The 26,564-nt window shown below is 40.5% G+C and overlaps 1 protein-coding gene across 1 annotated transcript; it reads right to left on the minus strand.

The window, feature by feature from the left end:
* Positions 1-1,548: 1,548 nt before the first annotated feature.
* Positions 1,549-19,913, minus strand: col1a1b (collagen, type I, alpha 1b). The gene is made up of 51 exons (XM_086304196.1): positions 19,699-19,913; positions 18,130-18,318; positions 17,541-17,557; positions 17,396-17,434; positions 16,541-16,624; positions 15,923-15,985; positions 15,785-15,829; positions 15,552-15,605; positions 15,204-15,257; positions 14,920-14,973; positions 14,643-14,696; positions 14,495-14,548; positions 14,341-14,385; positions 14,113-14,166; positions 13,906-13,950; positions 13,665-13,718; positions 12,425-12,523; positions 12,276-12,320; positions 12,092-12,190; positions 11,935-11,988; positions 11,729-11,836; positions 11,416-11,469; positions 11,169-11,267; positions 11,031-11,084; positions 10,846-10,944; positions 10,640-10,693; positions 10,458-10,511; positions 10,234-10,287; positions 10,074-10,127; positions 9,916-9,960; positions 9,711-9,809; positions 8,191-8,298; positions 7,822-7,929; positions 7,390-7,443; positions 7,218-7,271; positions 6,982-7,089; positions 6,706-6,759; positions 6,520-6,573; positions 6,261-6,422; positions 6,060-6,167; positions 5,278-5,385; positions 5,086-5,139; positions 4,899-5,006; positions 4,747-4,800; positions 4,519-4,626; positions 4,158-4,211; positions 3,944-4,051; positions 3,580-3,862; positions 3,289-3,479; positions 2,949-3,191; positions 1,549-2,842 (listed from the first exon to the last, which is right to left on the minus strand). The coding sequence occupies exons 1-51, from the start codon at positions 19,778-19,780 to the stop codon at positions 2,696-2,698; spliced, it is 4,326 nt and encodes a 1,441-aa protein (XP_086160322.1). The 5' UTR covers positions 19,781-19,913; the 3' UTR covers positions 1,549-2,695.
* Positions 19,914-26,564: the final 6,651 nt, after the last annotated feature.

A 26,564-nucleotide genomic window follows, 5' to 3' on the forward strand; every position in this document is an offset into this window, starting at 1 on the left:
TCATAACGGGATCAGCATGGTCACCAACAATACTCAGATGGGCTCTGGCATCTAAACAGTGATTAGTTGGATATGGAGCTCATTCCAGGCGATATATTTCCACTCTTCTACTGACCTATTCTGGTGATTCCATTTTAATTGTAGCTTCACTTTCCTGTTCTTACCTGACAAGATTGGCACCTGGTGTGGTCTTCTGCTGCTGTAGCCCATCTGCCTCAAGGTTCAACATATTTCTTGTTCAAATATGCTCTTTGAACGTGATTGTAACAAGTATTTGAGCTATTGTTGCCTTCCTATCACCAAAAATCAGTCCAGCCATTCACCACTTTCTCTTTTTTAAACATTCTCTGTAAACCCTGGGAAAGCTGGGAAAATCCCAGCATATAAGCAGTTTCTGAAATACTCCAACCAGCCAGTCTGGCACCAACAACCATGCCACATTCAAAGTCACTGAAATAGCCTTTCTTACCTAATCTGCTTGAGTTGAAGGGGATTTATTTCACCATGTCCTAAATGCGGTGAGTTTCTGCCAAGTGATTGGGTGATTAGATATTTGTGTTAATGAGCAGTTGAACCCTAACAAAGTGGCCGTGAGCAGAGAGATACATGTGGGTTGTCTCTGCTATGCAAGTAAGCTGTGATGTTCTGATTCACAGCATGATTTTGTTTTGTTTTCTTTCTTTTGTTTGCTTCTTATCCTGACCGGCTTTACACGAGTGATGTTGTTTTTATCTATAAATATCTGTTTTCTAAGTCACCTCATCATCCTCATCATCATCACCTCGTCACATTCGGTGAGTTGGGCTGTGACAGTATGAACCACTAATCAGTTTTGCCAGTAAATTGTCTAGTGACAAAGCAAACTATGAAGAGGAGATCAGTTCAACAGTTTACAGATCATTCATCACTTATGGCTGGATCAAAAAGAGGTTCACCCTCTTCTTAAAGGGTTGCAGCTTTTATCTGGTTTTGCAGGATGAAAGCCTATGAAGCCTGCAAATAATAGCAGCTTTGCAGTGCACTGCAGCAGTAATTTTCATTCCAGTTTGCTTCTGTGCTTTGCCTGCAGGAAGCAGCCGTTGTTGCATTAGACATCCAGAAGGAGTCGCTGGTGGTGTATCTTCATTTGGTATGGGCGTTTTCTCTTCTGAGACAAGCATTCATTTCTGCAAAGTTAGCTCCTTGTTTTTCAGTGTGACAAGGAAACAACTACGGCTGCTTCACTGATAATTCAAACTGCATTTTGCAGTATTTTAGGTTTGGTTTCTTAAGAAATTTAGCTAAGGAGCCAATAACTTTTTTAGGCACAAAAAAAAGCTAGAGTTTGGTATATTGGCCTTGTTTTCACTGCTGCTTAACAAAAAGTAGTCAGTGCAACTGTTGTGGAACAGTTGATTTCTAAACACATGGACAAAATTGCTTCTGTATCTCTCGGCCAGAGACCTAGCTCTCTAAAAAAATCCCAAAAAACAGCTTCAGCGTGAGCTATCTTCTCTAAAACCTCAGTTTCACAACAGTTGCAAAACAGGACAGTGAAAACTCTGCCACTGAGTAGACCACTTCACATGCTTTATTTCAGCACCCAAAATAATTAAAAACATCTTGATTTATTATACATGTACAAAATAAGTACAGAATCTCTCTTTTAAACCATGAAAGTGGGTCTGCTTCAAATTCTTTTTTAAGAAACCCTTCGCAAGAAAGACATCAACAAACAACATAAACAACAGGGTGGGAGATGTGTGCTGTTTGGTTTTTGTTTTTTTAGTAAAGAGGAGTTTTCCACAGGGGCAAACAGACAGAAAGATCAACACTGACACATGGGCAGGGAAAATGATATTGAACCAGACATATTTGCATGCAATACAATTGCAGTGATCACTTTTTCAGAGGACCTCTGTTATCAAACCAACACTTAAGAAGAAAACAATTGCACTGCATAGACAACAAGACAAGGAGTCAATTTAGTAGCACCAAAGGTTCTGCAGGCATTAAGTGGCAATGATTCCAGTACGACAGTGTGAGTTTCACCATCAAACACCACTAGCTGGACCTCATTGAATCGGTAATAGCACCTTTGAATGGTTTTAGTGTTCCCCCAATAGACTTGTGGTGTGTGACATAGCAAAAAGTGGGGGTGATGTCTTGTTATGAGGTAGCCATCTAGATTTTGCAATGAAGGTGAGCTTTTTAGTCTTGCTCTTTTGCTGGTGTTTGCTTTGTCTGCTCAGCGTTCAGGTGTTTTTCTCATTAATTTAGAACAAGAAGACACTTCACACTTTTTACAATTTATTTAACACCAGAAAAATGGTACATATCATTTGTTGTTTTCAATGTCCTTCTGCAGTGGTAGAAAATGGCAAAAGTCACCTGTGTTTCATTGCATGTGCAGATCTGGGTTGTTGTTTTTTTTGTTTGTCTTAATCTCCGGGGGGAAATTTTACACAAGCATATATTATTTTCTTGTTGCCAGTGAAAACAAAAGATTCTTTTTAAAGTGTCCTCGTAGTTGGTTTCGTTTGAAGTAGCAGTCCCAAAAAAAACTTCTCATGATTGGAAAGACACAAACACTGTCTTCAGTAGAGTGGTTTTAAGCATGTGGACCAATGGCAGCCAAATGAATGCATAGAAAGAGGATTTAGAGATGACTGCTAGAAAAAAAAACAACAATGTCATGTCCATATTTCTTTCATTTTTACAAGAAGCAAACAGGGCCAACTTGGACGCCAAATTCCTGATCAGGTGCACCAACATCCATAGGAGCAATGTCAATGATGGGCAGGCGGGATGTTTTTGATGTCTTGTAGTCAATGACTGTCTTGCCCCATGTGCCAGTGTGTGACTGTAGAGAGAAACAGAAAGGAGACATTGTAAGAGATTAGTTTCTCTTTTCTTATACTTGGATCCTGTGTAAGTTTAGCCCTGGGGCAAAGAGAGAGCAAACTCACCGTGCAGCCATCCTCGCTGACACTGTATGTGAAGCGGCTGTTGCCCTCCGCTCTGATCTCGACGTCGTTGGATCCCTGGAGAAGCAGAGCCTTCTTCAGGTTGCCGGTGGCAGAATCCATGTAGGCGATGCTGTTCTTGCAGTGGTATGTAACGTTCTGAGAGGCCTGGTTAGACATCAGGCGCATGAAAGTCATCTGGATGTTGACATCCTCGAGATCAGCTCCATCGCTGCCATACTGGAACTGCGTGACGGAGAGAATAGAAGCACGCATAGTGTCACAGGCCTAATAGTAAAGCATGAATACTGTCCAGGTTTGTTCATTTGCTCTGTTTTCTCACCTGGAATCCACCGGTCATGGACTCGCTGAACCAGACGTGCTTCTTCTCTCTGATGTTCTTGCTGAGGTACCAGTTCTTCATGGGGATGGTGGACTCGCTGGGGTAGACACAAGTCTCACCAGTCTCCATGTTGCAGTGGACCTTGACGGCATCCAGAGGAGAGCCCTGGTTGGGATCAATCCAGTACATGCCTGTAATACAGGGACATCAAAAAAAGAAAGTCTCACGCTGAGCTCACCCTCGTGTTATACTTTATCTAAAGGCTGTGTCAGAGAATTGATCTGCGCTCACCGCTCTTCCACTCAGGGTGGCACATCCTCAGATCACGGCACATGCGGGCTGGGCTCTTCTGGGTACCGTCTGGGCTGCGGATCTTCTCAACCTTCTGTGTCAGGGTCTTAAGGGTGGTGTCAACCTCCATGTCACGATCGCGCATGACATTAGGATCATCAGCGCGGTAGTGGCCACCACGCAGGGGATCAGGGGCCTTCTCCTGAACAGGCTGGCTGATGAACTCAATTCCACTGCCGGGAGGTCCAGGAGGTCCAGCAGGTCCGGGAGGTCCAGGAGGTCCCTGTTTTGAGACACCAGGGGTTGCTTAACTTGTCTGAAGGTGTAAGAATATGGATAAAGTAATGATAATTGCTCAACTTACAGCAGGTCCCATCTCTCCATTGCGACCACGAGGTCCAGGAGGTCCAATGGGTCCAGGCAAACCGTTCACACCATCCTTACCAGAGGCACCGTTTGATCCAGAAGGTCCCTGTGGAGGAAAACCAAATGATCACCTTTTGCCTTGAACTGATTGACAAATTTGAAGGAAAACTTTAAATAAAGAAAGTTTTGTGTCTGTTAACAGTAGTACTTACTCTAGGTCCAGCGGGTCCAGAAGCACCAGCAGGGCCTCTCTCTCCAGGGGGTCCCTAGAGACAGATGAGGATGCTAACATGAACTATGGTATAACAAAATATAGTAGAATATAGAAAATGTGATAAAATCAAGTTTAATAAGTCCATAAGTCAATTTTAAAAAGTGAGACTGATTAATGTTGTATTTTATAAAACTTGATGATGGATGTAACTAGCAACTGTTTATAAGACCTTAATAAACTCCAGTAAATATCCACCTGAATCTTAAATGCAAATCCAGCTGTGGGTAACAGGATAAATGCAGCTATCAGCACAAAGTTTTTATTTCTTCCAAAGTGCTAATGTGGTAACTGTTACTCACAGAAGGTCCGGGCAGACCAGATGCACCAGTGAATCCTCTGTGTCCCTTGTGGCCTCTCTCTCCAGCTTCACCAGCCTCTCCTCTGTCTCCCTTAGCACCAGCTGGACCCTGAATAAAAGAAAAAGAAGATCCAGATGCCATCTCATCATTAGACAGTAATCAGTCTTCTTGAATATGTAAAATTTACGTTTCATATTAATAATACATATTATACAATGAAAAACGTACAGAAGGACCACGAGCACCAGCAGGGCCAGAGGGACCAGCAGGACCAGAGGGACCCTAAAGGAAAGAAAGATATGAACATATGAATTCAGAAAAAATCACAAGTGTGTTCATTTTGTTTAAATGTGCTCAAGGTAGCTACAAAGTGGACTTACACTCTCTCCACGGTCACCAGTTTTGCCAGAGGGGCCAACTCCTCCAGGAGCTCCAGGAGCACCAGGAGGTCCAGGGGGACCACCCAAGCCAGTCTCACCACGGTCTCCCTATGAGTGCACATTTCCAGTGAGAAGATAGTTTCATGCATGTCAATATTATCAAATTAGCCAAGTTAAATAGGGTTACCTTAGGGCCAGAAGGACCATCACGACCAGGTGCACCATCATGACCAGGAGATCCCTGTGGAAGTAAAGCAGTAAAGATGTTCGCCAGCGAAACTGAATTTGTGGGAATTGTGAGTGCATTTTTAATTGTACTACCTGAGTAGCCCGATTAGCCCAATTAATGGTTAAAGTACAGAAAAAAGGGACTTCTTACCTCACGGCCAGCCTCTCCAGTTGGACCAGACAGTCCAGGGGGTCCAGCAGGTCCAGGGGGTCCGCGCTCACCGACAGGTCCAGATGGTCCCTGCTTTCCAGGCTCACCCTAAAGAAAGTGCATAAGAAGTCAGTCCTCTAGATTCCTGTGGATGCTCTTTGCAGAGCTGAACCTTTCTAAGCACCACCCAGAGAGAGAGACGCATATGAGAACCCAAATGTCCAATGTGATCAAATCAGATATTAGCTGGTCTTTCACCTTTAGTCTGTGTGATGTCAGATGGACAAAAGGAAAACTGTGGAATATTTCCCAAGGAATATTGTAATATTGCCATGTCCTTACACAAGGATGGTTTATTTAACATTGTATGTGTCCAAATTTCTTTGCTACTAATTATATATTTCATAGTGAGTTTGCTCTTTGCAGTACTAGTTATTATTCCTTTAGCCTCAGTATTCGACAATGCATTACAAAAAGTTGTGTCCAAACAAATGCTGAAGGTTACAGGTCAAAAGGGCAGAGCATGACAATATAGACTCCAAAATATATTTGACCTAATAATTGAATTGGATAAGTGTATTATATATAATGTGTGTTTATCACAACAAATGCATGCTGTTACTTTGATCTGTCATGTTTTAAGTGATGTAATTAACAGACTCAAGAAAATGAACCAAGTAGTCTAAGTTTTTTTTTTCATCTTCTGGTTGAGCTCACTGTATTGTCCCCTACACAGAACCCCCTATATAAGTAGACATAAAGGATTTCAGACACAAACTCACAGATGGTCCAGGCAGACCACCGAAACCACGCTCTCCACGCTGTCCAGGGAGACCTACAATACCACGCTGTCCAGCAATACCTTGGGGTCCAGGGATACCAGGGGCACCCTGCACATAAGGAAATAATGGTTAGTTATGTTTTAGACTTTCAAAAAACACATAGAATATCTATTATGGACCAAAAGGGTAACAGTGACTTACAGGGGCTCCATCAGAACCAGCAGATCCTTTCTCGCCACTAGGTCCTGGGGGTCCAGCAGCACCAGCCTCACCAGGGCGGCCAGCAGGGCCAGTCTCACCACGAGCTCCCCTTGCTCCATCTTTGCCAGTAGGTCCTCCGGGTCCAGGGGCTCCAGCAGCTCCCTGGAAACAACATACAATGTTATGGTAACATAAAAATCACTGATTGCTGTTCCAATATAACATAGATAGATCGCACTAAAAATGATCAGAAACTCACAGCAGGGCCAGGGGGTCCAACTCTTCCAGCAGGTCCAGGGAAACCAGTAGCACCCTAGCAAGACACACAACCAAACCAAATACGTGATCAATGAAGCTTTAAAACACATAAGCAACTGTAACTACAAATAATCTCATTGAGTTTGTAAGTCAGAGTGTCAAAAGAAAAATATGAATGAATACTTACAGGGGAACCAACACTACCACGAGCACCTTTGGGTCCAGGAGCTCCAGCAGGTCCCTGTTGACGGAAATATTTGCAAGTGAGGCATCTAATACCAACAATGCTAATTAAAATAGGAAAAATATGAATGTTTATGTAAACAGTATATGCAATTTCTTATGAACACAATAATGAATCTACGGTGCAAAACCCCCCAGAACATTTTATTCCATTTATTCTATTCCATTTACTATATATTCACCAGATGTATACTACAAATCACAATGAAGGTCAATCTACCTGAGGACCAGCAGCTCCAGCAGGTCCGGTAGGTCCAGGAGGACCAGCATCTCCCTTGGGTCCACTGTCACCACTCTCGCCCTTAGCACCAGGCTGACCATCAGCACCCTGAGGTTGGAGATGAAAAGAAGAAATGCATCAATGCATGGCTTTTTTTGCGTCTCAAATGTTATCCAAAGTCAACAAATGTGACTTTTTTTTTAAGCATCTAAATTAGTGAAAAAAAAGGGGCTTACAGGAGGTCCAGCAAATCCGGCAGCTCCAGGAGGTCCGTGCTCACCACGGTCACCCTGTTGAAGTAATAAAGAAAGGTCATTCAGTCATAATAATGTGCATATCAGAGTTATAAATATTTTGATTGTTTTTCCCCAGGTTTTAATCTGATTTTGAGTTTAGAAAAGAACTTACAGGGGAACCACGAGGACCACTAGGTCCAGCAACTCCAACAGCACCAGGCTCACCCTAAAACCAGAGGTGAAGGAGAAAAAAGGAGGTCAGTAGGCACATTGGTTGCTAATCCCAATCACGTTTGTTATGATCAATGACACTTGCAGATAATCCACATTAAAGCCAAAATTAAGTAAAGCACTGAATTTCTATTTAACTCATGGTTGGTCTTATTATCTTTTAATATTGCATTAATGTGGCATGCTATTCATCATGTTTCATATAATTATGACATTGACTTATGCATACTGTAAGTGTGGGTAAAAATGTTGTAAGACTACAAACAAATTTCACTCCAGACATGAAAATTGAATGAAGAAAAGGTCCTGTAAAATTATTAAACTCGAACAGCTAATATTTGAAGGCCAAAACCAATTTTTTGTCCAATCTCACCTTCTCACCCTGAGCACCGGGAGGTCCGGGGACTCCAATAGGACCGGTCAGACCACGTGGGCCATCTTTGCCAGGGGCACCATCAGCTCCCTTGCCACCAGCCTCACCCTAAAAAGAGAAAGGTTACAAAAAGTTACTTGTGTTGATATAAAAATTACACAGCTACAGTTATTTGAATCATTACAACATTTCTAGAGTAATTAAATCTTTATTAAATATTGGGAAAACATGATATAAGATTTCACATGATATAACAGGTATAATACATAAGATATTTTATCTTCACTGAGCTTAAAAAAATTTAATGATGAGAAAATCGAACTGTGCACGCCTTTTTCTTTATACAAATGGGATTGGTGTGATACTCACATTCTCTCCTCTGGCACCGGGGAGACCAGCGGCTCCACGTTCACCAGGCATTCCCTGCATACCGGGGGATCCCAAACCACCGGGGGCACCGGCAGCACCAGGCTCTCCCTGGGTACACACAAAAACAGGAAGACTCACATTGTTATCCAGCTAATACAGGTCACTGGAGCTCAACAAATGAACCATGTTGGTAGATTTGTTTCTGTTATGATAAGCACAATGAGTTTAAGAAAAGGAGAATTTTGCTGGTCCTAAATCTTATTTTAGTTATTTGCACCAATGCCCAGTGATTTTAGTCTTGAGACATTTGTTGTTTTGCAGCATTTTCTAGTTTCTCTAACTCATGGGTTAATTAGTTTTGCACTCAAACCTGCAAAACTAAAGTGAAGAATTATCTTTACAGGCGTGACATTACAGGCTGATTACCACCAGGTGATGGGTGTTAATGTGTTTTTCTGGATCTCTGATATTGCTCTCTGTTGAATCTGAAGCTCAGGTTGTTTCTGTCATAAAAGCAAATATAAATTGTCCACAAAGTCACCTGTGGATGAAAAAAACACCTTTACTGCTACTGTTTTGCTTGTACACATTTATGTTTAGCAGTTTCTTTAAACCTTAAGCATGTGAAGCCATAGACTAATGACAACATGTTGAAGCAGAAAGCTTGCTCTATATGCTCTAAATATATTATTGTTTATTCTTGAAATGAAAGAATATACATACAAAATGCTAAAATTACCTTTTTACAAGTACAGAGGAGGTAAAATCTATTGGCTTTATAGTGTGGCGGGTTACACCTTTACCTAACAGGCAAAAGATCCCTAGTTTAATCCCAGGAGAAGATTGGGGCTGCAACAGGAACCCTGCATAAGGATCTACCAATCAAATATGTAGTGATAAAAACAGACCTGCAAACTAATCTACGATATACAGGAGTGTGTTTTTAACATATGAGTTTTGTGATGGTTTAATAGTGTTGCACAGCAGCTACAAACACTTGATCATTTTTATATGCGATCCAGGTGAGGTCTGGGTTGAAAAATGTGTCCTCTATCTTTAAAATGCAAATAAATAGGACTGTGACAAACATTTCTGAACTGAAAACCTGACAGTTCCTTTGCAACATAAATAACTTGCTTGCTACTTTTAAGTCTTTATATAAATATGATTATTCTTGGTGCCATATCCACTCTGAACATCTGATTTTTAATGAATGTGTCGTTTAAATGTCCAGGCAGGCTGGTTTATACTATAAAAGAAGAACTTAAAAACAAAGGGCAGAAATACTGAATAGTTTGCTCTCCTTGTTTTCTGAGAAAAGCTGGGAGTAGAAACATACCTGAGTAAATATGTGTTTAGTTTTTGGTGGTTTACAACTTGACATCAGGTAGATTTTTCAATTTTATTTCTGTGCCATTTCAAAAAATGGACTGGATTTGACACACAGCAAGAAAAAAAAAGGAATCTCAAATGCCAAATCAGTAAAGTTTCTTCATCGTTTAGACGTTTTTCTGACCTACCTTAGGTCCATCGTTACCAGCGGGTCCAGGAGCACCACGGGGTCCGGTTGGGCCAGCAATGCCAATTCCACCACGCTCACCAGGGAATCCTCTGTCACCCTGAAGGAAAGAAGGAACTCATCAGCCACAAAATGTTTTGCCAGTAAGTTGATGTCTACCACAGGAGCTGAAAATGTTTTGCTTCTGCAACAGAGGGGATACTCACTCTTGGTCCAAATGGGCCAGAAGGTCCTGCCTCACCAGGAGCACCCTGAATAAAAGAAGGAGAAGGGAGAGGGTTATGACGTCTGACTTACTGTGTCAACATGAAGACAGAAGGGGGGAAAGCTGGTTCTAGTGTGTCCTTTGTAACTGACTACATACCTGCTCACCAGGCTTGCCAGTCTCACCAGTAGAACCTTGGGGTCCAGGAAGTCCCTGCACAGGGATGAAAGGTACAATGTTTTAGGGTTATCAACTGACGTTATAACACAACAATAGATATGAGAGTGCTGTGGCTGTTGGAATAATGTCTAAAGCCCACCTGGAATCCAGGAGGTCCAGCGGGTCCCTGCTCTCCTTTCTCTCCAGCAGGTCCCTAAACAAAAAGACGAGAACAAAATGATACAATGCAAACTCTGATTCACCATAAGCATCCATGTCAGCCACATAAAAGATACAACTATGGCTTCTGTCCTCTGATACATCAAACTACTCAAATGCTATGCAAACATAATTTCTGTTTAATAATGCAGATAAGATACATACACCGGGGCCAGAAGGTCCAGGAGCACCAACATCACCGTCTTTGCCTGGAGCACCCTGTGATTAAAAACAGCCAAATGCTCGACTGTTACACTCTGTTTCCACTATTATATTAATATATACAGTCTTTAATGGTGGAACTTGTTTTAAGTGACTGTTTAAGTGGGAAAAGTATAATTACTTACAACAGCGCCAGCAGGTCCAGTTGCACCTCTCTCACCAGGTTTACCACCATCACCCTAGTAAAAAGAAATAAGTGCATATTTATATCTGCCACATGGGGAAATTCTGCTCTATTATTTCTATTTAAACTAATTTCTATGGGCTAAAAAGAAAAATCACATCCATGACATCTGGAAAGACAATGAGCAGAAAAGCTCTGTAAACTCACAGAAGCTCCCTTGGGTCCGGGGAATCCCATAACTCCAGGCTGTCCTCTGGATCCACCGGGGCCAGGAGGTCCAGAGCGACCATCTTGTCCAGGAGAACCCTAGATATAAAAAAAACAAAACAAAAAACGAAGTTCTAAGAGTGATGTAACATATAACATATGTTTATTTGATGCTCAATACTTACAGCAGGTCCAGCTTTGCCATCAGGTCCAGGGCTTCCAGGGCTACCAGTCATACCCTGAGGAGAACAGTTAATGTGTAAAATTCATGACCAAAACATCACAGAAATGTTGCATTTGAAGAAGTACATCGTCGTGCTAACCTTCAGTCCAGGGGCACCAGGAGCACCAGGGCTTCCAGACTCACCAGTGACTCCCTGAGCTCCCATTGGGCCAGGGGAACCACGCTCACCTGGGGCACCCTGTAATATAAGTTAATAAAAGATCTAGAAGCTGTGATACTGGATACAATTTATGACTTAAATGATCAGTAATGGCTTGTTTAGCTATTCTGATAGGTTTGAATAAGTTGGAGTAAGGTGGCTAAGTGATTTTAGTTGACTAACTCACCTTGCCACCAGCACCTCCATCAGCACCAGGGAAACCACGAGCACCAGGGGCACCCTAATGGAAGAACAGAGACACCGACCAAGTCATTAAAAGGGAAGTAGGTGCTGGGCTCCAACTACTAAGATGAATCCCCGTGGGAATTTAGCACACTGCAATTTCAGAACACTTTGTAGAAAAAGAAATCAAAGGGTTTCAACATGGACATTTTCAATTAAAACATAATGAGTGATGGTGAGAGTGTTGGCTATTTTAATGCTGTTTTCCATAAGGCACACAATTTCACATGGTCGAAGATAAAGAGGGACAAACATACACGCTCTCCAGGGGGTCCACGGGGTCCAGCACCACCAGGCTCTCCACGAGCTCCTCTCTTTCCCTCCTCACCAGAGGGGCCAGCAAGTCCCTGAACTCCAGCGGGTCCCTGCAAAAGAAAGGAAATTTCATTAAACCAAGCATGAATTTATTATCTTGGCAAGATGCAGTGGAAACTGTTCAGGATCATTGTATTTTGAAACTTACAGGCTCTCCCTTGGCACCAGGCTCTCCCTTAGGACCAGAGGGACCAGGGTCACCCTGTTGGCAGAAGCATACACATTTTATTTAGCTATCAGGTAATCTAGGATCTATAAAATACTGACAAAAACATTAAAAAACACTAAATCAATTGCCAACGCACATTGTTACCCTTAGGGCCAGGAGAACCAACAGCTCCCTGAGCTCCAGCAGGACCACGACTACCGGGGAAGCCAGGAGCACCAGCAATACCAGCAGCACCCTACAGATGGAAAATGTGGGGTGTAAGCACACTTCATGTGCAGGACTGAAATGGAATAAATGTAATCATTGTAAATGATACTTACAGGAGCACCCTTAGAGCCAGCGGAACCATCAGATCCAGGAGCACCCTGTTAAAAGAGGAATAATATAAAATGTTGAAATTGTTCAGTGTTTTTTTATTATAACATCTGAGATAGACATGATGGTATGTGTAAGTTGAGCATCTACTCACAGCAGGTCCAGCGGGTCCAGCAGGTCCGGGGTTACCAGGCTCACCACGTGCTCCCTGGGGTCCCTCAGATCCACGGCCTCCTGGAGCACCAGTCTCTCCCTGTGCACAAAGACAAAAATATTTCATAAATCTGCACCGCCAATATTATGTCTGTGCTCTGATAAAGGAGAAGGAGACCACACTGAACATCAGAAACATAATTTAAAGATTAAATATTATATACACACTAAATATCACTCAAAAGACAGGCAATTTTCTATCAAAGCTATGGTGTATTGCTCTTAGCTATACAAGTGGAAAATAAAATGTATTTTGAGCGTAACACATGCACCTAACAATATTATTTATGAAGGAATTTGAGCACAAATAATGTGTGTTTTTAGAGACATAACTGTCCCCACAATAATCCTAAAGTGATTTATCTAGAAAGAAACTTCAAACTGCATGATTGTTCTGTCATCATGACTGTTTTTTTATTCTCCTCCTCTTTATTCCTAAAATAAATCAGGAATTTGTGACATCATAGTAGGTGAAAGTTACAGGATATTTAAAATAGCTCCTTCGGTAATGGCATCAGGAAGGAGAGGCGCCATTAGAAGCCTACTGATGCCATCTGGTGGTTAGACTGTTCACCTGAAGTATACAGTATTAGGCTAAATACGCTATTAGCAATTTTACTGCTTGGGTAATAGGCTACAATCCATGCTAACCTTGGAGTATATTGTAATTCAAATGGCCTGAGGGTGAAATCTGACCAGTGCCAAGAAGCTTTAGGCATTCAAAGAGCTTTACAGACCAGATGTGTAAGAAAAGATTGAAGTGGGTTAAGCCGAGACCTTTCTCATGGGAAAGGAGAGATGCATGACATTGGACACAAATTTCTCATTTTGGGAAATTCTGTGTTTCTTGAGTTAGATGTATGTAGCTTCTACACAATTCTTACCAGGAAGTTTGCTCATTTTAAGTCCAAACAAGGCATAATCACACAGAGTCCCTGTAATGTTCTACTAATAAGCTACTAATACTTGGGGAGTTGATGAGACACCTAGTGAGGGATTAAGGGGATAATAAGCTAAAATATTGTCATGGTTCTCCAAAGCTTTCCTTGGCTACCTAAATTTTGAGATTAGACTTGAGAGAGCTTTACTGTCAACATTATCTAATGGTTATAAATATAAAGGTCAATCAGGAAAGCTATTATGATATCATATGTACTCTTGAACTCTTTTGGGTGACTTACCTTAGCACCAGCACCGCCAGGGAATCCAGAGGGGCCAGCAGATCCAGTAGGTCCCTGAAATTTAATATAGAGCATATTAAGACACAATGCTGAGCCACAAACATTGTAATAAATTGATTGGAAAGCTGAGGAAGAATCCCTTCGTTTATGGTATGAATCTCTTACTAAAGCATTTTGTGGACAGATCTAAATTATAGTCTCGAATGAATTTGAAATGAACAATGCAAAATTCAGTACTTACAGGAGGACCAGCAGGACCGGTGTTGCCATCATTACCACGAGCACCCTGCAGAGGAGAGAAGAGATTACATCAAATATTTTCAGATCCAACCAATAGTAAGACACGAAACATGAGAGAAGAACACAACAATCTCCCAGCTTTTGTGTTGTTTTTCAGTAGTAATTATGGGTCTTTTAATAAGTGACTAAGGAGAGGAAAAGTGCTTACAGCAGGGCCGGGAGCTCCAGGGCGGCCTCTCTCTCCGGGAAGACCACGAGCACCCTAGAAAAGACAAAAACAAACCAAGGTCACAAGAAGGTTTGGCCTAGTTTTTGAAGATATGCGTTGGAAAAAATGGCAGTGCTGCATCTAATCTGAACTGTTATTACAAAACAGTGTTTAATCCTTAAAATGATTCATATGTCAACAACTTGATTAATGGGAGCAAAAACATACCATGGCACCGGGGATACCATTCTCACCAGAAGCGCCAGGCTCTCCCTGTAAACAAATACAGGAAAAAGACAAGAGATCAGCTTTAAATTGTGGTTTTATAAAGATGCAGATTAATATCATTTCACAATGAAATGCAATCATTGTGAAATCTTACCTTAGGGCCAGCAGGTCCAGAGTCTCCCTTGGCTCCATCTAGACCGCTGAAGCCCTACAAAGAAAATTAGCGAGCATTTTAAACTCAATCACCACTCATAACTGTTTAAAAGTGATTTTTTTTTCTTTTTATTACTATTCAGACTCACTCTGTGTCCCTTGATGCCTGGAAGTCCAGGGGTGCCAGGGAATCCACGAGCACCCTAGATGAGAAAAAGAAGAACGATGTGAATAACTTCGACTGCATTTGGAAGGTAGCACAATGAGGCCTGGAAAACTAAACATAATGGATAAATATGTGGAAATGAATATATTTCACAACAACTTGTTTGCCCCTACATACATGCTGAATAACAGCTTTTCTCAGTTTAGGTTTCATTTTTGGCCTACCATCTCCTGACCTTTGCCCTAGTGGGAACCACTCACCTGAGGTCCAGCAGCTCCGCGCTCACCGGGGCGTCCAGGTTTGCCAGCCTCACCCTGTTGTAAACACACAGAGACGCGATGAGGAATATGAAGTAAGCTCGTGCAAACAAACAATCAACAAAAGCAATTACAGACCTCAACACATTTAAAAGAATAGCATATTCACTATTTTAAGTGAACCAATATTAGTTATGTGTCCCAGTTAGCTAGGCATGACATTTCTGTATGAAGTGTCCCAGCAAACAAGCATAGACATGAAATAAAATTCTCAATAGATCACTTACATCATCTCCATTCTTTCCAGGGGGACCAGCAGGACCACGAGAACCCATTGGACCCTAAAAACACCAATAAATTACTGGATTAGCAAAACACACTGCTGACTATTTTAAGCAAGTGTCTGAATATGCTCTGTGCTGCTCTAGGTACAGCACAGGGAATTGGTTGGCATGAAAAAAGTGATTTGTGTCAGTAGGTCAGTGATTAAAACAGGAAGTAGAATGAATACAGGAAGTATTCTGTCTAAAGACTTTCTGGGGTTCACAACCAACTTTTACACTAGCTCGAACTGGAAAAAGGCACAGACAAAACAAGGGAAGGTAGAGGTTTAGTAGAACGTCATGTATACTCACAGAAGCTCCGGGCTCACCAGGCTCTCCAGGAGGTCCAGTGAAACCCTGAGGACCCTGAGGGACAACGAGAGAAACATTTCAGTGTAATAGCTTCTTTAAAGTATTCATTTTCCTGTTTTACATCTAAAGCAAGAAAACATGTAGGGAAGAAATCTCTGGCCTATTGTAATTGCATGGTTTTACAAATGCATGGAATACTTGGACTACCATTTATTTAATAGAGAAATACTTACAGGGGGGCCGGAAGATCCAGGAGGACCACGGGGACCCATAGGACCCTATTGACGAAGGCAGAGAAGAAGCCAATAAATACTTGCACCTATACATAATTATCAAATGAGGGTATTTTGAGAGAGATAAAACCTACTTACTATTGGGCCAGGAACAGGTGGGCCACTAGATTTTGAGGGGTCAGAATATTGAGGAGAGAAGTTCTGTGGGAGGAGCACACAAAGAGTTAATCACCAAACACCTCAAGGTACAGTTACTGTAGTGGAAGACAATAGAAGAGCATGAAAAACTTTGCACAGCACACCATCTTCCCCCCTACTGTTAGGTCACTGTTGTATGTTACATAGTCACTTGCTAACACACACCCTATAGTGTAAAGACTCGTTTTCTAAGGTAGGAATAGGATGTTCTGTATGGAAATCAATGTGATCTATTCAAACATGGAGATTTTAAAATAGTAAGAATCCTTTTATGTATCAGTTCAGGTCACTAGATAAACTTCGAGCACTCTTCACTTTGAGACATTAATGTGAGGAGAAGGGAGCTGTCAGTACTCTCAGTGCTGAAATACACATGGAGGAACTGTCCCAGCTTTGAAGTGAAATCTTCAGCACCTTGATTATTAAATTGGCGTTCAGTATAGAACTGAAGACAATCCATGCCAGATAGCAGAAGTAACATGGAAAATGAGATGGGTCTCATTTGTCATCAACAAAACTCAGTCCCTGTCTTGGATGTTCTGATGCGATGATACTTACTCCGCCAAGGCCAGGGGGGCCAGGGGGGCCAGGTGGGCCAGGATCGCCAGGGATTCCATTACCGCCAGGATAACCAGGAGGACCCTGGGGGAAAAAGATTAATTAGCAATATTCAGGGCTAGTTATTTCAATTATTTTTCTTAATTTCACAAAGCTTAATAGCAAATATAAAGGATCTTACAATATAAAGAAGTGATGCAGATGTAGTTTTAAGTACTTAAAAAAGCTTCAAAGTTGGCCCTAATGTTTCTCCTCCTCCTCCAATTTGTCTTTAATCACTTGTGAAGTTTGCAATGACCTTTTGACCTTCTGACCTAATTATCAAAGGTCATCAGTAACAAGCAGCTTCATCAGAAAATCAGTTCATCAAATCAGTTTGTGAGGGCTCACTTAGCTGATGCATAGTGATTGTGTCTATTTTGACATTTTTAGCTAGACAAGAATATAGGAAACAAAACATCCTCCTTCTAAAAACAAACACAACCAGCCACCTGTTATGCACCAATTATGGTGATTCAAAAGATTTGGAACTAAAGCTGAATAAAATATTATTATGTCTCGTGAGAACAGCAAAAAACAACCATCTTTGTTTCAACAGATTTCAGAAGAAAACCATATTTCTGAAAGAGATAACAGACCCTTTGTCAGTTTTAAACAGACAAATGGCCATATATATATATATATATATATATATATATATATATATATATATATATATATATATATATATATATATATATATATATATATATATATGTATGTAAAAAACTTATCTGTCACTTGTACTGACAGACAAACAGAAGATGTCTTCAATAGTATGAATGTTTTTAATAATTTAAATAATGCAGCACCTACCGGGTCTCCCTTGGGGCCAATGGGTCCTTCGGAAGTTGGCTATGGACAGACAGAAAACTGGAGTTATGCTAATTCATATACAACATAATTAGATATAATAATAATAAGACTAATAAAAATAATCATCATCAAAAGGGAAAGGTACCTCAGGATAATCTTGACCTGGAAACAAACAGAAAAAAAATGTCAGCACCTCTTTAATGTTCATAGGAGACACATTTATTCATATTTAAAGATAATGGAAAAGGCGAAAGTGATGGGTAACTGTAAGCAATAAGTTGTCTGTAGTTACTTGTGAGTGAAGGCTGAATCATCCATGAAATGCTGGATTTCTCATAATTATCAACTCCAACCCAATCTAAAACGTTACTGCTAAGTAAGTTTTGCAGTGGAAAAAATAGGAAAGTAGGTATAAGTTCAGCAGAACCCTCTACTTTCACTGCATATGTGGACTGAATGGGAAATTATATAATCATTGCCAAACTTTGCCAAAGAGCAGGGATAATCCATTGTTAAAAGAATTCACATTTAAAAATTTAGGGATCAAAACGTAATCCAAAATGATTCGGTTCTGAATGAAAAATCCTTAAACAAGCAGGCAGATAGGCAGGCAGGAAGGCCAAGGGCATTGAGTCCTTTTGAGGGCAGAAAGCCATGGCTGGTCAAAGATGGAGCAAAAGGGAAAGTGGGTGGTGCCAAAAAGCTAAATAAAGCTCGGAATTGGTGAGCAGTACCATCAGGGCAGATAGGGCAGCACTCTCCGTCTGGAATAATGGGATCGGCGCAGTCGGATGTGTCCTCACAGATCACCTCGTCGCACATGACGGTTCCGCTGTCGCAGACGCAGATCTGGCAGGGTTCTGGTTTCCATACATCCTTGTCGTTGTACAACTGTCCATCTAATGTGCAGCTGCCAAATGTTCCTGAGACAAGAAAATCACAATGAGTTAGGCGATAATGTGATGAGAACATAAGTTCTAGAAGTTAGTACAACTAATTTGTGTTTAGATTGGATAGTTTGGAATTGCTACACCTGCACAGGTGTACATTATGGTGGATGGGCTTTTGCTTAAAGACTGTATCAAATTCATATAAGAGATCAAGGGAGCTAGTACCACGTAGACCAGACTCTAAATAACACAAACACAAAGCTGGCATATTTTATATAAAAACTGTGGGCTGTTATTGACCTTAGAAAACTGTGTGTTTGGTGACTGATGTGTGATCAGGAAAGGAGCATGTAATAAAGTCTAACATCCAGGCACATCTACAGGAACTACATATAATTTGAGCCTGTCAAATATAGAAATTCTGGCTGCAGAGAGATAAGGGGTAGTAATGGTCTTGTCCAACTGTCCTATGTAGATGTTCCCTCCTGAAACATTTGATTATAACGCTGAACGGAAACTTTCGTGGGGCCTACGCAGATGTCAGGCAGTGGATATGAGGTTGGGCCAGAGAAATGGGAGGATGAATGCACAGTTCCAGTATTTGCCACAAAGCGGCGCTGTTACCCTGCAAAAAAACCACCTTCCGCGCCCAGGCTGCTTTGGTGATTAATTGACGTCTAGACTGGCGTTTTTAACGGTCGACGTCAGACTTAAGCGATTTTTCCATTCTCGCTTTTTTTCAGGTAACCGTGTCCAGTTTTACACAGCCTGAAAAAACGTTTAATTCGGTGTGCTTCTTAGACATTAGACATGAAGTTTTGCCTTTTCAACTGAAACAGTAATTTCTCACACTTGATTACCAAAATTAATTCTGTCTGCTCTCTCTTGATGCGTTTTTGGTGAACTGTTGATTAAAGATCAAGTCTTACAGGCTTTGACGCATGCTTATCAGCTAGAACGCAAACTTATAAAACTAGAGAAGACTGCTTTCCAGACAAAACAGATATAAACGATTTGTTTTATCAGACTCATTCGCCTATCTAAATTTGCTTCAGATCTCATGGAACCATTGTCCTGTCACTGCGCATCAGACACAATGCAGCTGCTCCCTTCAGGTTTGCACTCCAGCAGGAGGACGCACACTGAGCATGTATCTGCATGCCAGTGAAAGGAGCAGTCAATAATGGAAAAAATCCAGTCTATAAATTCCTACTCGCTTCCAAGTCTCCAAAGAAACCACCAAAGCGCCTCACTGTGTAACAACTTTCACCATGTCTGCCCACTGGAGTCGGGTATCCCGCAGAGGACGATCAGCACCAGCAAACTGCTCAGCATCCTTTGCTGGCTATCCACATCCTGAGGGTGCCAACGCTCCAAAAACAACTCAAATCAATGTTTGAAAGTGATACTTACTATCATCCTCGCCTTGACCTCTCGCCAAAAGCACTGTTGCGCTGAGCAAAAGCGCTAACCGAATATCCACAAAGCTGAACATGTCTAAATATTAGACATGTAGATTCTTTGCGGAAAAGGGGAATCCTCTATCTCCTCAGACACCACTCATACACGGTAGGGTCCGGTCTGTGTGTAACTCCAATCCAGACCCTAGCAGAAACTCCCTACTGCCTAAACAAATGAGTTAACTTGGCTTTTATATGCCTAAACTTTTGGGGAGGTCCTGTGCGCAGCAGATAACTTGTACATGTTCAAGTCAGAGGCCCTCCTTCATCAGAGAGATGGGCCGTCTTAGAACATGTCAAACAAGTTCACGTTTCAGCTCAAACGTGGATGATGAGGAAAGGCATCATTTACACGCAGGCTCTCCACCGCGCAGACGTGTTTTATCTTCTTAACGCTCCGTGGATTTTCTTAATTGACACTCGTGTTGAGGCGTTTTGTCTTTCCCGTGTTCATCGATATGCTGAGCAGCTGTTTGCTTTCAGATGTGCAGGAAGTTGAGTTCTTTTTCACAGTTTTATTTCATGACGGGAGTTTTATTTTATTTATTTATTTTATATATGTAAAGGGTTCAACGCAATGTTTGAGGAATTCAGCCGAAGAGAAGTTTGCGTAATTTACGCACGAAGAGTAACAAGATTAAACAGGATATTTTGGGACTCCTTACATGTTTGTAGAGAAACATTTTGTGTATGTATATGTAAATGTATTCAATTCAAGTAAATTTATTCAAACTTAAGCTGAAAAGAATTCATTTTATGGTCTTATGGTCCATTTCTTTATTCTTGGGGCCTAAACACTTTCGAGTATCAAGCATCTGCAGGACATTGCAGATTACACCAGTGTTCTGTGTGTACAGAACATATGTGTTCATATTCAAATAAAGTATTTTACATAGATTTATTAAATCCAGTTACAAGTATAAGTAACTGCAAGTTTGATGCCTTCACAAAATATTAACATATTATAACCCATTATGTTTCCCCTAATTATCTTAACTCTTCCTCAATCACCAATAACATTGCTTACAGATTTGGTGTTTTGTTGGCATTAGCAACAACCAATAAGAAAGATTGACACAGTTTGAAAACATCCATGTTTCTGTTTCAAAAGCTCCCATTCCCCAAAAACATAGGACATCCCATGATGTTAGAGATGGAGAAGGAGGGAAAGAGAGAGCGCGAAAAAAAATCTGGCAAGTCCACAAAGCAGTCTGCTTTAACTGTGGACACGTTGCAGCTTCTGCAACTACAGTGTGGCCCAATCTGACCTTTCATTTACTCTGCCTCTTTCTGCTTCATCTTTTTTGAGTTTTGTTTTTTTACATTCAAGCTATCTTGTCCTCCATTAAGTAGAAAGAGTGAAGATATAAGAAACAATATTGACGATACAATGATGATGTATGAGACTCCATCAGGAACTGATCAAAAAAGGAAAAAAGCATGTTAGATAGTCGATTCTGCATTGGGGGAAAATAATTTTCTTTCAGTTTTGTCACCCCAAAATTAAAGGAAATCTTTTAATTTTAAAAAACCTCATACCAACATAAAAAGTACAATGCATACTGCAGTGAAGGTAAGTCCCACGGCTATATACTATACAATATTTATCATTCTACCTGGAGCAATAAAGACAGAAGAAAAACATAAAAACAACATAATAGTACAAACAAGGCCCAAAACCACCATGTCAGCTATTGTAAAGAATTGTTCCTATGGTAATTTATTACATCTGAAATTTAAAAGTTTTTGTATGTTTTCCTATTCATAGTTAGGCTAATTCATAGTATCTGCCTCAAAAATAAACTTAAATTGTAGTTTCATACAAGCTAGTGACGACACTGTAAACAGAATAAAAATCATCTTGAATATTTACAGAAGCATTACTTAAGCAATCAATATTTTTAATGCTACTCTGAAGAAGTGCATATTTACATGAAGACAGCATTAGATAAATTGTCAGGTTGCATAAATCTTCACTGTTTTTATATTTATTCAGCCGTCTGGATGATTGAGGGGGGGGGGGTTGTTTAGTGATTTTGTATCAAGTAAACAGATCTTTTATAGAATTTGTTCCTTGTGTATTGAAATCAGGTTATGCACTCAAACACCTGCTAATAAACATACAGCGATCAATTTTACTTTCAGAGCCAACCTAAAAGTTTTCTCTTTTTTAATCCCAGAAGGTTGTTTGTTCTCCTAAGTTACAGCTTATGTTATGCATTTGTGCAACATCCACTGGCTTTCTGAGGTCAAAGATACTGATTTGTGACATAAATGAGAATACTGTACGAGACAACAGAGTAATTTGTGCAGCATATAAATAAATCATGAATTAGAAATGGCTCCAAGTGACAATTTTGAATGTGCACTGAAGGAGCTTCAAGACTTTTAGTGTGGGAATGCTTTCCAGGGGTTGTAAATGAAAATAGGGAAGTCCTGCTGTTAGTCTGAGAGGAAATTCATTTGATAAGCTTTGTGCCTGTGTGCTGCCTCTGTGATTCTAACCTAGAAAATACAACTGAAAAATGTCATCATTTGAAATTTTCTGAATGTGAAATGTGATGTGAATCAGGTTAGATTTATGATAAATCTTTAAGGCAGCACTTTCAAAGAGACTTTCCATGAGTGAAATGAAGTTGAAGCTCACAGGACAGTGTTTAAATAGAACTGGTAATTTTCTGGTAACTGGTAGTGTTTGCCTTGGACTCAAGTTGCTGCAATCTATAATATATAGAGTCCAGACTGGTGGTTTGGGTGGAAGCGCTCAGAGTGATTTTATGGCATTTTAGCTGCCTTCAAATATTCTAGCAGTGCAGCTTGAAGCTAGATGTTTTTTCTCACTGTAAGATAAGATGTTTGAGAAAAAAATAATTAAATGACACTGCTGTTAAGAGAAGCTGAAACAACACAAACTCTCTTTTCTGCCAACACAGGTAACAGCTTGAAATCCTCCCATGTAAGACGGTCTTTTTTTATCACAACAGAGGGAGTGAAAAAGAATTGAATTGCAGCCACCGTGCTTTGTCGACTCAAGGGAGGAAATTCCACGTTTGTCACTGGCAGCTTGTTGAACTTCATGAGCCCAAGATGTAATAAATTGTGGGAAAAGGTGTCTTCATAGTTGCAGCTGCAAAGTTTTTATGTCTTGCATCTTAATATTTAGAATTCTGCAACTGTTTTCTTTAATGAAAACTAACAGGCCTCACAAGGACAGGCATTTGTGAACAGAAACCGAGGGTGTTTGGGGAAAAAAAGATTGTGTTTGTTAAAAGCTATGCGGCGTATCCGTAGGGCCTAGGTCAAACAGCTGTGATTTGAAATAAGACCTATACTTATTTTTGGGGGGCTATCCGAGCACTCACACGCCTCACGGCAACTCAGACTAAAAAATTAATTTAAAAGGAGATGTATTTTGGAGATGTATTTTTGTTCCATTCAGCATTAAGATGTCACAGAGCTTGCGATGCAACTAAACTGTGCATTCCACAGCAAGCCTCTGAGCTATAGCCAGCAACACGTAGCATTGCCTTTGCTGTCCACGTGTTTCTACTTGTACGTCTTCAGAGCCTTTGCTGTTCCACACTCAACAAAGCCAAACCCCTTCTCCGACTATCTCTCACTCTGTCTCTCACTGCTTTCTATCACTTAGTGCCTGAAGGTCTTTCTTCGACTTTTTTAAGGTGCCAGGGGGTATTTATAAGTTTTTCCTCTTTGTTTTTTTTGTTTTTTTGAAAACTATAATATCTCCTTTGACTTGCTGCCTGACTGCCAATTTGCAATAAGGCCACTATTACTTGGTGTTAAGTCTTTGTTCCAGGCGATTATGACGTTTGTTAATTATTCTCAATTACAGGTTTAAGCACAAGAATTTTCATGCTTTGTTTAGGTGGAAGCCCATTCTAGGCCCACCTGCTTCAGACAAATTACAGGGTATGATGTGGAAAATTGTACAGTAATGTAAATTAAAATCAGTCACTGCACAGTATATCTTTAAATTTCTGAATGGCTGTAGTCAAGTGCAAAGGCGAGCAGTAATGCTGTTTGTCTTTGAGCATCTTCAAACTTTAAATGTGCTTATTTACTTAACATTAATGATAATAATATTTTCTGATACTTTTAAGATGATGCAGTATATTTACATTTGCAATGTAGAATGTTAAAGCACTGCTGATATAACAGGTTCGAATTAGATGAAAGAAATATTCCAAAAACAGAAAGCTTTGGAAGTGTGTTTAACATATTCAAAAAGCATCATGTTGCATTCTCTTATATATACAGTATATAGGGATATATGGATCCCCATTAACCACTTTTAGTATGGTCATATGTATTTCTTATGGCACTGGATATAAAGCAATGGTTTTTTTAAATCCTAAAAATGTGTGTTTTTGCTGTGAAGTGAAATCTATGTTATGGGCTAACAAGAGTATTACCACTCTAGGCAAGTGATTTAGATTTCACTTTCCCTCTTTTTTTGTTGCATGATGGCAGTTTACTCCAATTAGTGGCCATTTATTGTATACATTCCTCTTCAAATTGGAAGATTGACTCCATTATATAGGGTATAATAATTCTCTGTTAACATTTGGATGACAGTAAAAAACAACAAACTGAATATGTGCAGTAGTGGGCTACAGTTCATTGGGAATAACTGCATACATGGGGAACAGTTTGGGTTTCATCTTTTACATTACAGACCATCAAATAGGCTGAGAAACTTAGCCAAAGGATTATTGCAGATTCTCACTCAAGTCAACTCTTTAAACTGTAAGCTGCGTTCAGTTTCAGGAGAGCTAAAGTCTGCCGTGTACGTGTACAGACGGGCAAATGACTACTGTGACTACAGCAGTCGCCTCCATGAAAATAAACCTTCCAGCTCTGGCCCAGACTCTGCAGGTTTATTCAAAGTAGCAGCATCAGTTGAAAAAAAAAAGGATTTCCACACAGCATCATGGGTAAATGCTCAATTACAGGGTGAGCGTCTGATCCCACTTCTGCCTGTTACTTCAAGCAGAGCCCAATTTGAGATGCAATCATCTCATAAAGGCCTGCTTTCTGTCTTTTTAGCCTCAGGATGGTTTGTGCTTGCTACTGAGCACTACTCTCAGCACTACACAAGTCTGTGCCAAAAAAAAATCTTTATTTAGTAAGGTCTGCTTGCTAGATTTGATCTGATATGTGACCTCAATAACAAGCAACTTTCAGCAACAAGTCGAGGAGTATTTTTCGCTAATGACCTACTGTTGCAAGGGCCAACCAACCAATGGTTGTAATGGGGTCGCCAAATAGTCTTTCTGCATGTATGACTGTTGCTTCAGTATGACAAGTGGGTCACATTTTGTCTTGTGCAACATTAGCTTGTAAAAATGACACTTTAAGCAGGCAACTGTTGTTTTAATCTTATTTGTAGCCAAAGTTAGCATCCCTTTTAATACCACACTACATTACTAACCAAGTTAGCAAGCCAGTGCCAGTATTACGCGCATCATTTATATACTGGTACAAAGATCACTCATTAAAATGTAGTTGGTGTTATCTTGATAGTTAAATATAAAAGTGATCACAGTAAAACAACTTACTAAATAGTAAATAGATGCTAACTATTTAAATAATTCAAAGTCTCCTTTTTTCAAAGGTTCAGCTGCCTAACAAATCCACCATCTCAAGAGCTCCTCCCATCATGGCATGCCACATCCTCTTGAGGTGTGGAACAGAATGATGTGGGACCCACCCTTACAAACCTATAGCTACATTTTTAATCAGCCTATCTTAAAATAACATTTTCTGATAAAAGATAGTTGTTTTCCTCTACATTAGGTGTTTTCAAGGATTTCATGAACAACATTTATCTCTTGACTTTGTTTCCCTCACAGAACACACATTTCTGTAAAGACCTTTTCTGGGTCTGGTTTTCTTTTCATCTCTGCATCTGGTTTTCTCCAGTGTCCCAGCCCCCATCCAAACTTCAGCTCTCCATCCCTCCCTCCTTCTCGCCCTGCCTCCTCCTTTTTCCTCCCATCCCTCCACTCCCCCCACCGGTGCAGACATCCAGTCAGACTCAGCGAGTGGATGGAAAATATGACTGGATCCTTCCCTGACTTCAGATAATGTGCAAGACTGCTGGCGAGCGTGGCACCTCTAAAAACAGGGAAGAATAAGAGCAGTGAACAGCTTATCTGAAAGGGAGCTCTTTGTATGTCATTAACTAACTTTTGTGGTTAGTTTGTCATTTGCAAGTAAAAGTTCAGTCACTTTACACCTGAAAACATGTTCCAACAACTTAAGGATTTACACAAACATCACAACAAATGTGTTGTCTTTATTTTTAATCATAGAAAAATCACAGACCCTCAAAGTCCCCCCCCTTATCTGACAATGCTTATGTTGGTTATCTTTATGTTAGCACAACATCAGAGGCCACAAGACAAAAACTAAAGAGTCCCCCTGTGCATGTGGGTGTCATATTTCCCAGCCACAATAGCTCAAACTGGGAGAGAGCCTGCTGCAAAGCAGAGGAGACTCGGCTCAGTATTGTTGGGATGGGCTTTGGATGAGACAGACACATACACAAACACACACAAACAGGAAAAAGTGACACACAACTCAGCTAAAACTGCTTCATGAAACTGTTGAAATCTGAGGGATTCTAGCTTTCACTGGTGAAGTTAAAGTCTTCTTCCTCTCTGAATGGTCTTTCCAGTTGACCTGCAATTTCTTCAGGGTGGTTTGACACTGGTCTTTTCCAGCATCTGGGAAAGTTAGTTAGTTATAAGAGAGTCCATTCCTTCCCTTTTATCTGTAGTTTTCTTTCTTTTTTTG

This window comes from Aulonocara sp. 'chitande type north' Nkhata Bay, linkage group LG8 (genome assembly GCF_057382095.1).
Source record: "Aulonocara sp. 'chitande type north' Nkhata Bay isolate Kocher_YH1m ecotype deep benthic linkage group LG8, A_spYH_male_GT1.1, whole genome shotgun sequence".
Lineage (NCBI taxonomy): Eukaryota > Metazoa > Chordata > Actinopteri > Cichliformes > Cichlidae > Aulonocara > Aulonocara sp. 'chitande type north' Nkhata Bay.

What these genes read in the sequence shown, in the direction of transcription:
- col1a1b (XM_086304196.1), bottom strand. Translation starts at nt 19,780, where the DNA reads ATGTTCAGCTTTGTGGATATTCGGTTAGCGCTTTTGCTCAGCGCAACA. An exon ending in ATGGCAAAGCTGGACCTGCT is followed by an intron (nt 10,945 to 11,030) that starts GTAAGTATTGAG and finishes TTTTATATCTAG; the next exon opens with GGTTCTCCTGGACAAGATGG. An exon ending in CTGGTAACGATGGACCTAAG is followed by an intron (nt 8,299 to 9,710) that starts GTAGGTCAGAAA and finishes GTGTGTACCCAG; the next exon opens with GGAGAGCCTGGTGCTGCCGG.